We start from the raw sequence: 13,881 nt of genomic DNA, 5'->3' as shown, positions 1-13,881 counted from the left end.
TTAGTCAAGTTGTAGTTAAAGGTTCAGGTCAGTCTCCAGGGTGAGATTAAATGAATGTTATGTCCTCTGAAGGGACAGTAACAGGAGTGTGTGTGTGTGTGTGTGTGTGTGTGTGTGTGTACATCTCTACTAGGTGTTATCTTTCAATCCAGGTAAGTCTCTGATGCAGGAAGCCAAAAAAAAGTATAATACGACAAAAACCTTGAATTTAAATTCCATTATAATTAATAAAAGATGAAGTTGCTTTAATTCTCGGTTAGAAGTTTTATCATTGAGTTACATGTGTTTTACTTATTAATACAACCACGACTCAACTTACTTCCTCCTTTATCCTCATTGACTTGTTCATTTAATAAGATTAAACTTAAACCGTCAGATATCATTGTATGATTGTGTGATTATACATGAGAATGAATTATATCTGAGCTTTTATGATAAATATGACAGAAAACCTGAGTCTAACTGGGAGGAAGCCATTTTGTGGCTCTGCAGACTGTTTCAGAGGAAAAATGTAAAGAGAAAGACAGTTTGACTTTGAGGTAAAAACCATTAGCTGGACCACGTGACCTGCTTTTAGAAAGAGATATATGACCTGCAGGAAGCTCTGACATGAATCTGAAGACTGGACTGGTTCTGCAACACAAAGGGCTGAAACTCATTTTCACACTCTGCATACATTCGGGACACGTGGTACGTACGCCACCCTCGTCCTCGTCCTCGTCCTCACACTATTCCACCCAGCACAAAATGTGACCACCAACTGCGTTATGCAAAACGGCTTAAAAACTGACAGATTCTGGTAAACTGAGCCAGAGCCTCTGAAATGGAGAAATAGAGGAGAAATGGAGGAGACATGGAGGAGACATGGAGGATATCTAGAAGAGACCTAGAGGAGACATGGAGGAGACCTGGAGGAGACTAGGAGGAAGTTCCCCCCCCCCCCCTTCCACCACACCACCCACCACTATGCCCCCAGCAGGATGCAGAGGACGACATCTACGTCACTGTGACAAACACAAAACTACAATCACAGCAAAAAATAGGGAGAAGATTTTAATGTCATTATTACATAAAAGGCCGTCACATGATCGGCATTAAAACATAAAACATCATTCATGGTGCTAAAGTTTTGGAAACAAAATATTTCCCAGGTAAATATTCTAATGTAAAGGATTTGTGTTTCAGGTTTTGTGATTTTAAAATGTTGAAAAATGACTGGGTGATGAAATTCCTTCCAGAATTGACACTGCCCCCTAGTGGTGAGAATAAGAATGAACTTTCACTCTTCCAACCATGGAAATATTGTGCAACAGAGCCATCTGCTTTACACATATATGACAGCAGATATTCACCTGCAAGAAAACAGAGAATAAAGCAAAATAGATAAAATAGCATTCTTAGTAAGTTTATAATTACAGAGAAAAAGAAGAGCTGCTCTTTTAGAGTCAACAGTTCTTCCACATTTAGTATTTGGGTATTTTTATACACAATGAAACTGTGCAGGAGTCAAACTGTGAGGATTGCACATATAATGGAAGCACAGTTCAAGCTCTGCAAGATCCCGTCAGTGAGTTTGCCTTTTATGTTGTGACAGCTCTTATAAAGCCCAGCTACAGCGAAGCATTACATCAAATCATGGCTTTACATGGATTTACAACACGCAGTTTAATACAAGCAGAGCTGATGCTGCAACTCTGACAGGAAGTTTAAAACAAAAAACAACTCGGCAAGAAACTGTCAGATTTTGGTGATTTTTTTTTCTATTTCTAATTCTTTCTCTTCCTGAAACTTATAACCTGCATGCATTGAATATTGAGTGTTTTTCTCCAAGTTGGTCAGACACATAAAAACTTTAGAGCACTTCTCAGCATCGAAAACATGTCCGATATCGTCCCAACTCAACATACTCTTTGTCCCACATTTGATTTGCTGGAATCTGGTCTCCGTTTATCCCGTTACATCTGCACCGCATTTACACTCATAAGCTGTTTTTCTTTTCTTTTATTATTCTGAATAACTGGACATTTGTCTAAAAAGAGGAAAAAAAAAGAGGGGAAAAAGGCTGTGCGAGCACAAAGAGCAGATTTTATTCATCACATTGATTCTTTGGGATTCACGGCAACAAAACCTCAGCGGGTCGACGTCATTTCAGGCACCAACACTTTACAAAATATACACCGAAGACATATGATGACAAAATATGTAGCTATAAAAAGAAAAACCTACATCTTATATACACGGACAAGGTAAAGATTAAGAGTTTGTGCGGTTTCCTTGTCACAGTCGGATCGTTTGGCCACAGAATGAAAGATTTCCGTTCTTCTCTCCGTCTCACTCGATCTCAGTGAAGCGTGCGAACATGGCCTTACGAACAGCATCCTTGTAGGTGTCGGACGCCGACAGCTCGTATGAGCTTCCTTTAATGCCCAGGCCTGTGCCCTTAGTCCTTAACGAAGCCTGTGAGTGATCAGAGGAGACAGATTGGACACCGGTGGCCCTCAGGTAACACTGCTAATTGCAGAAAGAGCCCGCTGACGTGCAGAGAGCATCTGTCAGAGGAGGCGTGTCTTAAAGAAAAGGTGGCGAAGTGTCGGTGTGCTCACCGAGATGGGAGTGGTGATGCCCTGCTGGCGGCGGCCCAGACCTCGGCCCTCCTGCCAGCCCATCGCCTGCAGCATTTTGTTCCCGATGTTATCGCTGGTGAGGCCGTCTTTGGTGGGCTGCTCGTAGCTGCTGTGGACGGTGAAACAAAGGAGGAGTCAAAAAAACAAACAAAATAATTTTAAAAAAAGGATAAAAAGAAGGCGCCCATTTCTGGGAGCTCATTGAGATCCGCTGCTCAACACGAGGCCTGAAGGAGGCGTTCGCTGCTCCGAGACTCACAGCTGCTGAACTGAAGCCTGATTGTAGGAATTAAATGTGACAGACATTATTATATGTATAACAAAGCCTCTCACACATTTACTCTCACTTCATATAACATGTTATATAAACCCAGATACACCGTTTCATTAAGATTCAAACCAGCGGTGTCGTTTTTGCTCTCCAACTATTCAATAAGCAACTTTACATCTCCAATCTGACTCCGCTCATTATTTCTTGCACACTTTAATATGCATCAACCTTTAATAATGATGAAATGAGCATTAATGTTTGAATGTGGGCGTTAGATATGAGGCGGATGAACGTCTATGGAGGGAACATTGCTTGTTTTCATAAATCTCTTTTGTGCACACGTACACTTTTATTCAAGCTCCTACTCAATGTTTTATAAATAGAGGTCCCTGGACTGTCACAGACAGTTTGTAGAGATTAAGCTCCTCCCACTTACATTGTTGGAGCCAGTGCTTGATAGAATTTCTTCTTGGGCGCCGGAGGTTCGGGAACGCCGTACTTCTCCCTCCTCTCTGCTGCTCTGTCTCTGTACTTCAGCTGTTAAAATCACCAGGAAACTCTTTTTTCGATTTGTTCTCATTGGAAATAAAAAATTAAATAAACCCTGATAAAGAAAAATGAGCCAGATACCTCCGTCTCCTTCCTCTCCAGCTCCTCCAGCTCAGCCTCCGAGAGACGCGACCTGCTGTGGATTTCCAGGTTTTGCTAAAACAATTCAAAGCGATTTTAACGTCCAAATCATAAGAAAACTAAATAAATGTGTCATCTGTTTGTTTGTTTCTGTGAAGCGGTGAACAGATGGCGGAGCCTGGGATGCTCAGAGCTCCCTGCTGCTCTCCTCCTCACCTTGTGGAGGTCAGAGAGCTGCTGGTGACGCAGCAGAGCCTCTTTGGTGGGGAACTGACGCCGACACAGCAAACACACCATCTTCCTCCAGTCCGTCACTCTCGCCTCCTCGTCGGCCGCTCGGTCCGAGCCGCCCTCCTCCGGGTCGCTCTCCCCGTTGTAGGCGACCAACACATCCACCTGTGACATGAAAACAGATTCGTGGAACGTGTTCTGAGGTTTGTTTTTATTATCAGCTGTGAAGATAAAATGAAAGAGCAGACGAACCTTCGCTGGAGTCTCCTGCTCCGTGAACTTGAACTGTTCAGTGAAGAGAGGCAGCATCTCAAAACCTCCCGTCTGCTGAGAGAAAACAAACTGTCAATCAAATATCTGACATCACAACCGGCCGTCTCCTCCTCAGGTTCGTGATGAATAAAACGCTAAGAGCCCTTCAGGCTGGTGAAGGTGTCACGGAAAGTGACGCACGATGGTACAGATGCCGATTTTTGTTTTGGTAAACAAATAAATTAAATTATGAAATTAAATTCACAACAGCACTACTTTCTAAAAATACATTCTGCTTCCTTCTATAGCTTAACTGTTATTAATGTGTTGTCTTTGCAATTTGATCTGTTTGTTTGCTTGTTTCTTTTTTATTGTTAAATTACATTTTCACAGGTTTTTATGTTCCTTTATGTTTTTTATGTGAATCACTTCATGATATTTTCTTTCTGTAAAAACTTTCAGCTGCATTTCTTGTATGAAACATGCTTTGCAAATAAAGTTATTATTAACAAAATCCAAATGTCAGTCAGAGTATTTTTCTAGTCTGCATCAGCTGTTTCCTGTTTGTCATTACATCATCACAAAGAAATCCTCCTTGTTCCTGATGATGATGATGATGATGATAATAATAATAAAACAGTACCTTCTTCTCGAAGAGGGAGAACCCTGCGTCTGCAGCTGCAGACTCTTTCCTGTCTTCCTCCTTGGAAGGTCCGAATCCCTGGAAACTGCTCTTAAAGCTTTCTTTTTGCTTGTTCAAGCTTTTGGCCCAGCGCTCCATGTCCTTTGCTATCTGCAATTTAACATATAAATAGATGTTATTTTGAATATAAAGTAAGAGCCATTAGCAGAGACCAGTTGTTGAAGCAGCATCTACCTGCTGAGCCGACTTGCTCTTGGGTTTCTTGTCTTTGGGCTCTTTCCCGCCTGCGGTGACGGCGGTGGAGGAAGCGGCCGCGGCGTTCGCGGCGGACGTTTGTTCCGAGTTGGCGTCGGTGTCGGACGGTGCCGGGATGTACGTCTGCTTCTCACTGTCCCAGTAGAGGTACCGCTGAGTCTCCGAGTTAAAGTAGTACTGTTGACGACGAGCACGAGAAAGGGAAATATAAAATACCGACAGAAATGCCGTGATTGTCAGTAAACGCGGAGTTCGGAGTGGAGTGTACATACTTGGCTGCCCGGGTCGTAGTAGAGGCCCGTCTGTGGGTCGTAGTAATAACCTGAAGACTCGTCGTACTGGTATGCGGATGTGTCGGGTACAGCTGCAAAAACAAAGAGGAGGAACATGGAAAACAAAACGCTTTATCTAACAGATTTACGCTGCGTTCAGAATCACACACTTCTTTTTACTTTTAGTTCGTACTGCAGCTCCTCTTACACAGTATGTACTGTTACATGTATGTATACGGTTGGGTCATACTACTGTGTCATAAGAAATACGCCTTGACCTTTGACCCTCTTGTTCATATCCATCTCGATCGTTTGAAATAAAAAGAAAAAAGGATGCGATTTGAAACTTCGTCTTCTTCCTTTTGTGGGCGGAGCTTCAGCGCCACCACCTGCCAGAGTAGCATGCTGGCCTGCGGACTGCAGAATACGATGCAGGAGGACATCCTGGTACTTTTACCATCCCGTGTATCTGGACATAATACATCTTTTTCTGGCAAACTCAATAGTTTGTTAGACTTTGGATCTCCGCCTCCACATACAGAGGAGTAATTCTGTAGTTGCTGATCTCACCTGATGTGGTCGGAGCAGCACAGAGCGGCGTTGCAGCCGCGGAGGACGCCGGCGTTACCGGTGACGTGGTGCCAAACCCAGCAGCCTGTTGTGCTGCGACAACCGGCCTCACGAGCTGAGGAGTCTGAAACGAAGGGAAATCAAAAGAAACCATGATTAACTTTTGATTTCACTGGGAGTGATTAATTATAGATGAGGACAAGCCATGTTTACACGCTGCTCACCTGTACGGCCGGCTGGCTGATGATCAGAGGTGGGTAAACATGAGCGCCCTGAGACACGAGCACACCTGAGGCTGCTGGGATTCCTGGAGCAGCTGCACAGGCACAATAAATTCATAAATCTTAGCCCCCTTATAAAAATGACCCACAATATGTGAGTGATGACACCTCTTATTACCTCCGAGTAATCCATCTCCCCCGACAGGAGCCAGTCCTTCAGGCTGCTGCGGCCACACCGGATAACTCTGCCCCTGAATCACAAGTGATGAACGTCACGTCAGCCGTCGGCCGTTACAGGTGAAGTCTCTGATCAATGATAAAGTGAGCTGACCTGCGTTTGCTGTGTGAAGCCGTCTGGAAGAGGAATGTACTCAGAAGAGGCAGCTGAACTCCGCTGTAACTACAAGGACAGAAACAGACCCAGTTCAAATATGACATTAACTGAATGACAAATATCAACAAAGGAAAACTAACAACCATTTTTCATCTGCAGTTCCTGAACCAGTCAGGAAATATTGGATTTGAATTTGACACTCAACCACACTGACTACTTAATTAAAACAACGGGCAGAACTCAGAGAAGACATAATGACAGGCATTTTAAATCACAGCGGATGATTCGATTTAATAATTTAATATTCTTCTCAAATTCAGATTTTCTGCATTTTAAAATTATATTTATTTTGACAGATGCATTTGAATTGTAATCTTCAGATCATCTCTGGAGGGCTGGCTGGTAAACACAAGCTCTTCCTATACGTCACACACTCGGCAGCCAGATATCAAGTTCAACAAACAGCAACACAAATGACCAAAAAAAGCTTCTCTAAACTCTCACGTTTGTGTTCTTAATCTTATGTTACTTGTGTGCCTCAGTGATTAAAGATGAACTCCCGATAGATACCTGACTGGACGACCACTGAGCTGCAGCGATGGCGGTGCTGGCGGCAGACAGAGCGCTGGCTCTGATGCCCTCCGGCTGCGCTGCATCTCTGCAGAGGACACACGAGTATTAGAGCTAAACCTTCATTTTGAAGCCTGTAAAGGATCCGAACCACTCCCAAATACTTGACCTTCAGGGACATTCATTATAAATGAAGAATTTAAGGACAACTGGACCAGTTTCATTTCATTCTAGGAGCATAAAAAGGAAGCAGCAAATTACACCATGTGGGTCTAAATGAGTCCTCACAAAGCTGAATCAAACATTGTGTGTGTGTGTGTGTGTGTGTGTGTGTGTGTGTGTGTGTGTGGACTCACTTCCTGGCACTCTTGGCGTAATCCACTCCGATTGTTTTCCCGTCCAGTTTGAGTGGCGGCTGAAGACTCTGGAGGATCGTGAGCAGCTGAGACGCCTCCTGTCAAAGAGAGAAAGACGCACCGTCACACGCGTGTTCGACCGCCACCGTGTGACCGCAGCACGGCGACATACCAGTGGAGACGAGAGCTGCACGAAGGCGAAGCCTCTGTTCTGTCCCGTCTGTTTGTCTTTGATGAGGCGGATGTTACTCGCCGACAGGTTGGCGTACGGCGCCAACATGCTCAAAATCCCATCGCCGGTAGAGAGGGAGGAAATGTTCCTCAGAATGATGGCTGTGAACAAAAAGATCAGCTGTTAATCATGCTGGCCTTCGCCAGAAAAGTTGATTTAATTCCCGTCTGCCTGTAGGTGGCGCTATCACTGTGGCAGAATATAATCATGCAGATGTCTGCAGACCGGCACTTTCATGAAACATGAAAAGTTTGGGGATGATCGGTGGCGTTAAGATTGCACAGACCCAATTTTAAATCGGTCCGATGAAGTTTGTAGGAGTTCGTTAAGAGCATAACGTGTGACAAATCGCTAAAAATGGCCACTAAATTCAGGATGACAGACTTCCTGTTGAGTTGAGGCAATGGTGCCAAGAGGGTTTTTTGTAGATCAAGATATGATACACATGTCCACCGAATTTTGTGCATGTAGGTGAAAGTAGCGGGGACTGCAGTTTAGGGGGCGCTAGCGAGTCATTTGGCCACGCCCACATGCAAGCCCACTAAAATATGTCATTTTTCGCCACGACTGACGCCAAGTTTCATGACTTTCTGAGTATGTTAAAGCCTCCAAAAATGAAAGTCTTTGTGGAGAATAACAGTAATTCTTTGCATAATAAATGCAAAATATATCCTCTGGAAGAACGCAGCATTTAAATATGTGGTAATAAAGCACACTCACTGTCTCCGCTGTATTCTGCTGGCGGCTGAGACTCAATATTCAGACCGTTGACTAGGAGAGATTCTGCTGCACTCAGCAGGAACACAGAGACACACACAGGTTAGCGGACGCTGCAACAAACCGCCAACAAGCTGCAAGAGAAGCTGCAGATTCTAGAAATTTAAAAAACTCACCGACTTTTGTCGCTCCGCACCTGAAACACTTCAGCCTCTTACGGAAATTATACAAACCACACTGTGATTAAAAAAACAAAAAAAACAAAAAACGAACAGATGCAGAAGAAAACTGGGATCAATACTCAGTCTGATTTGTATGAAATAAAACACGTCACTTCATGTAATCATATGATGAAGGAGAGAAGATGGTGTTGAAGGCCTGAGGAGGGAAATGTCTTTTCTTCCCAGGTTATCTGCAGACCACGCAGGTGGTGACCTTCCTGATACAGAGGAGTCGCCCAGATAAATAGGTGTCTCCTAGCAACTGGTTCAGGGATGATTCAGCAGTATTTTTTTTTTTTTTTTACAATGGGACCAATCAGATAGCAGAGTGCAAAACTGTCGACCAATCAGTGTTTTTAAATCCACCGTGACAGAAAGGAGAAAGTTTCCTCGACCGTGTGAATTCAGGACCGTCAGGTTTGTATTTTGTACTCTTCGTTATCCAAAAAAATAAAAGCTGTGACACGAGTTCCTGTTTGTTTTGGTTCCTACAAACTAGAAGCCGACCGATGTGGTTATCAAACACAAAGATGTGTAATGGTGAATGAATATTTTACATTTACTGAAAAATACCAAAATAGCATTAGTGTATTGAAAACAGTGAATTTCAATGAGAATGTAGTAACTATAACTGACTTAAATAAAAATGATTTAAAGTACCCTGAGCATCTTTTTCTGCATTACGTTTTGTAAATAAATAAAAGTTTTCATATTGGACAACATTTCCAGTGATTTTACATGTTCGGACTTGTACTTGTTTCGTGCTTGAATGTCAACAGGATTTTGTTTTCTTAAACTGCACCCTGCTGTTCTGCACTGACCAGAAATAATATTAATAATAATAATAATAATAATAATAATGAATAAATAATGATTTAGTTTATCCAGAAATTAATGTTTTCCTGCCCGGTGTTTAACACACTAAATAAACACACTGATGGCTTCAATCCAGCAGCAGTATGATGAAACATGAATACTTTTTTTGCAGTGTTCATCCACAGCTGCAACTTCCTGACACGCCTTATTTTGAAAGTTGTTTCTGTCAGAGGTCCCTCCCTTCCTTCCTCCCTCCCTTCCTTCCTTCCTTCCTTCCTTCCTTCCTTCCTCCCTTCCTTCCTTCCCTCTATGTGGACATGATGGCGACTGCTCAGTGTGGAAAGTTACAGCATAATAATATTTTAGCCTGCAGGCCACGTAGATTGAAAAGGTTTAATTTAGTTGGCTGAAATCACCCAGCTGATAAATCTGTTGGGATCTGCTACAAAACTAGAAGAGGATATTTGGTCAGAGTTACGAGAGACAGAAGAAAATATTTGGAAATCCCACTCACAGCGTTGCAAAGCCAGTTTTCAAACTTCTGCCTCCGGTTGCTGTAGTGCACGGCGACGTTTTTCCCCTGGATCACCAGCTTGTTCTGTGAAGTCAAAAAAAGCCACCAGTTACTTCACAGTCCGAGACATCGGAGGCACAGAGGCAGGCGAGATCCTGCCACTAACCCACCCAATGAGTGAGCAGCTGGAACGGGAGGAGAGTGGCTAGGTTTACACTCGCTGCTTAGGTGGAGTGTCTCGGGGAGTAACGGGGGAACAGGAGACAGAGAGGAGAAGTTCAGAGAGAGAGCTGCAGTTCTGAGTATGAGCTCTTAAAAAAATAAGAAAATGCTTCTCAGTGTTTGGGACCGGAGTGCTGCCAGCTCGTCCATGTCTCACTCCAGTCTTCGGAGGTTTAATGGAGATGAGAAACTATCCAAGTGACTGAGCTGGAGCAGGATGTGCTATGAAACTACTCTGTGAGCAGGAAGTACTTGTACTCTTCATATTTAGCTGAAGATGCTGAATGTTTTCTGCACAGGGCTAATATTCTCAAAACAAATCTTACAGTTGGTGCTGCAGTTCACATCTCACATCAAACTAAGCAGACTGATTTTGATTGAAAAACTTGCTCTATTAGAAAAAATCATCAATCAAGTGTGTGACATCCAAACTATCTACCTCTGATATCACACTTCTGTAAGATCAAGTAAAACACAAACAGCTTCAGATTAGCATGGCATTGCTGAATTTGGGCTCTGATCTCCAAGAATATTTTCTAGGCTTGGTGATTGTTGATGCAACCTGATTGGACTCCATCCATCGGGTAGAATCTTGCAAGTGATAAAACTCCACGAAGGCGAAACCTCGGCTTATACCTAGAGACAGCATTCAAATATAGACGGGAGGCGTGTTAGTCAGAATGCTTTCGGTGCAACATTCAAACTTACAATGGGCTCTTACAGGCCAGTCAAAGTCAAACGGAGGTGGGGGGGGAGGGGGTGCTTACAATGTCAGGGGGAGAGGGGGAAGGGAGGTCAGAGTTTGTTTACCATAGCTTGTCATGTCTGTACATAAAATGGTAAAAATATGGCACATACAGTTACCTTCTTACCTGACCAGACTGTCTACGTGACACAAAGGATCCTCTGACAATTTAACATGAGGCCGTGTTTGGTTTTCAGGCAGAGCAACAAAAGGAGGTAAAAGTGGGTCGTGAGACAGCGAATGAGAGACGCTCGTCTGACCGGCGGCGCTCACCTGTCCTTTTCTTCATCAAGCGGACGTCCACCGGCTGCGGTCCCTGGAGCTGCTCCAGTCCTGCGCAAATCTGGGAAACAGAAGGCAGGTTATTAAAAACTTGTCCGAACACAGCTGCTGCTCTTTCTCGTCGTTTACCTGACATTTAATTTATCTTTTAAAACATTCCACTAACAGCTTCAATAACAAGCTCGGACCGTGTCAAACTTTACGCCATTTCTTCCTTCTTTTTTTTTTTTTTTTAAATGGTTTCACGCACTAATGCACCTTCGTACCATCACAGATGCTGGCTTTCGAGCTGTGCGCTGATAAAAAGCTGGATGGTCCCTCTCCTCTTTAGCACAGATGATGCTGCATCCACGGTTTCAAAAAAAGAATTAAAATTTTTGATTTGTCAGATCACAGGACAGTTTTCTCGGGCCCAGAAAAGGCGGCGGTGTTTCTGGGTCGTGTTTATATACATGTTGTTTGTTTTGGTAGAGTTTTAACCTGTATTTGTGGATGCAGCTATGAACTGTATTCACACTGATATGTATCAAACAGAAGTGTTCCTGAGCCCACGCAGTGATTTCCACGAGAGAATCTCATCTGTTTTTAATGCAGTGCTGCCTGAGGGCCCGAAGATCATCACCATCCAATCTTGGTTTCCAGCCTTGTCCCTTGTGTTCAGAGATTTCTCCAGATTCTCTGAATCTTTTAATGATATTATGAACCGTAGATGAACATTTTTCTAATTTGTTGCACTCTTTGCCCACGCAGCCTTTTACAGAACTTCCTCTAACTAGTTGCGAGATATTCCACCAGGTGTCTTTTTTTTTTGTTAGTCTTTTGTTGACCCTGTCCCAACGTTTTTGAAACATGCTGCTGCAATCAAATTCAAAATGAGCATATCTTTTTTCTACAAAACAATAAGAATTCCCAGTTTTAACATTTGATGTTTACTTTGGTTTATTTTCAATTCAATACGTGTCTACATAATTTGCAAATCACCGCATTTTTTTTATTTACATTTTACGCAGCTCCATCTTCCTTAATGAGACTTTCAGCTCTCAAAAAAAGGCAGTTTAGATGAATTTCACTGACAAACTTAATTTCCTCAACTTGCCCGAACAGACTCTCAGAACTTATGGTGACGCCGCTCTGAAGACAGCCAGGAGCGTTCGTCAGCTTCCACAATCAGCTGCTCGTTGGCGGATAAGCTGTCATGCCAGAATCACTATTTGCAGAATAAGTTGGCAAATGAAGCAGATCAATGAAGAAGCTGGCTTTGATTTTAAAGTCCCTCTCCTTGCATTGATTAAACACATTTCTGTTCATCAAAATGACATATTTAGAATTGTCTTCCCCCCCAAAAAAAATCCTTTAACTAACTCGAGATCTTAGCCATGATGTTAACTACTAATTGTGCTCATGACACATCTTCCTGCACATTAAAAAAAAACACACCAGATGGACGAGTTATCAAGACTGAGGACTTGAACTTTGTTTTTAAAAGACGGTCGCTCTGCCAATCCAACAACCTCTGGTGTGATTTGGTGGAGTGAGAACTGTGATCTTACGTCATCCTCCGTGACGTGGAGAGAGAGACCTCTCAGCATGATGGTCTTGCTCTCCTCCTCCTGGTCCATCTTGAAGTCCTGGTCCGGATAGTCCCCGTCGTACTCATCGTCAGATCTGTCGCTGTTGCGTCGTTTTCGGCCCCTCTGAGACAGACAGTGACCGGATTTAGAGCCGAGAGAGATTATATTCTCCTGCAAAGGGATTCCTGTTCACTCACCTCCGGACTGTCTCGGTCTCCGCGCTCATCAAAGCGCTCCCCGTGTCGATCATCGACCCAGCGTCCATCATAATCCCTCTCCATGTCTCTGCTTCGTCTTTCGTACCACTCCGGGTCATCTCTCCGGCCATCCGAGCCGTACCTCCCGCTGCGTTCACCGCGGCTGGGCCTGGAGGAGAACCCACCCTGACAATAAACACCAACACACAGGATATGTGCCTCTACGTCACACTGCTGCGTGAAGCTCACCTCCGGTCAGTTCCCATGGTTCAGTGCAGGACGCGCCTGGAGAAGTCTGGAGGAGCCTGGAGGAGCCTGAAGGAGCCTGGAGAAGTCTGTAGGAGTCTGGAGGAGCCTGGAGGAGCCTGGAGAAGTCTGTAGGAGTCTGGAGGAGCCTGGAGAAGTCTGTAGGAGTCTGGAGGAGCCTGGAGAAGTCTGGAGGAGCCTGGAGAAGTCTGGAGGAGTCTGGAGGAGCCTGGAGGAGCCTGGAGGAGCCTGGAGAAGTCTGGAGGAGCCTGGAGGAGCCTGGAGGAGCCTGGAGGAGCCTCTGGGGAACATGAAAACAGCCTTTACAAGAATCTTCTGTGAATTATAACACGGGGTGGATTGAGCTCACGGATGGACGTTAGCAGGCCAGATTTAACACGACTGACAGAAAACCTAATACACGTCAGACCAGACAGACGTTAGCCACCGGCTGAGAAAACTGCTCTAACTGACCTTGTAAAGTTCAGATCATCGTTTTTTAGTCCTGTTTTCACAAGCGGCCCGCTGCTAACAGTTAGCAGGGAGGCTAATCACCGTTAAGATAGCGTTACGTTGAACACATCCGCCTGAATTAAACCACAAAGAAGACACAACAATCCCGATTTCAACAGTGTTGCATACCGGCTTAAATTAAACAGCTTTCTAGATATGATGACGGCCTTTTGAGAGCAGAGGTTTTCTAGAAGTTTTCCCTGATCTGCATCAGCAGAGGAGGCTTCTGCTTTTCTTCTTCTTCTTCTTCTTCTTTTATATTGACAAACAGGACACGTGCTCATTACCGCCACCTACTGGTCAGCGTCATTTACAACCGGCGGATTCGATAGGCTCGTTTGAGATGAACTGTAGTTTTTTACAGTTATCACGTCCC

The 13,881-nt window shown here is 44.0% G+C and overlaps 1 protein-coding gene across 3 annotated transcripts; it reads right to left on the bottom strand.

Moving 5' to 3' along the window:
• Positions 1–2,065: 2,065 nt before the first annotated feature.
• Positions 2,066–13,743, bottom strand: LOC138201013 (RNA-binding protein 5-like). 3 transcript variants are annotated; one of them, XM_069154091.1, is made up of 25 exons: positions 13,635–13,743; positions 12,996–13,293; positions 12,747–12,915; positions 12,529–12,672; positions 10,970–11,039; positions 10,514–10,587; positions 9,730–9,813; positions 8,355–8,415; positions 8,182–8,247; positions 7,402–7,562; positions 7,230–7,327; positions 6,874–6,961; positions 6,301–6,369; positions 6,148–6,220; positions 5,973–6,064; positions 5,749–5,872; positions 5,179–5,270; positions 4,886–5,083; positions 4,652–4,801; positions 4,009–4,083; positions 3,742–3,921; positions 3,526–3,600; positions 3,332–3,432; positions 2,604–2,733; positions 2,066–2,457 (listed from the first exon to the last, which is right to left on the bottom strand). In XM_069154091.1, exons 2-25 carry the CDS (start codon positions 13,010–13,012, stop codon positions 2,332–2,334), a joined length of 2,517 nt encoding a protein of 838 aa, XP_069010192.1. In that variant the 5' UTR covers positions 13,013–13,293; positions 13,635–13,743; the 3' UTR covers positions 2,066–2,331. The 3 variants fall into 3 exon arrangements, with proteins under 3 accessions (XP_069010192.1, XP_069010209.1, XP_069010201.1); XM_069154108.1 differs by having other exon boundaries at positions 4,009–4,080; XM_069154100.1 differs by lacking the exon at positions 13,635–13,743 and adding an exon at positions 13,467–13,615.
• Between the last annotated feature and the right edge of the window lie 138 nt (positions 13,744–13,881).

Source organism: Embiotoca jacksoni, unplaced genomic scaffold, assembly GCF_022577435.1.
Source record: "Embiotoca jacksoni isolate LCO1_2020_lvr unplaced genomic scaffold, fEmbJac1.0.p SCAF_1, whole genome shotgun sequence".
Classification (NCBI taxonomy): Eukaryota; Metazoa; Chordata; class Actinopteri; family Embiotocidae; genus Embiotoca; species Embiotoca jacksoni.
This window is presented reverse-complemented; position numbering and strand designations above follow the sequence as displayed.

Excerpts from the sequence above, each read along its gene's own strand:
- LOC138201013 (XM_069154091.1), bottom strand. Across the intron at positions 3,922-4,008 it reads AGCAGGAGACTCCAGCGAAG|GTGGATGTGTTGGTCGCCTA; the intron begins GTTCGTCTGCTC and ends TTCATGTCACAG. Across the intron at positions 3,601-3,741 it reads AGCTCTCTGACCTCCACAAG|CAAAACCTGGAAATCCACAG; the intron begins GTGAGGAGGAGA and ends GAATTGTTTTAG.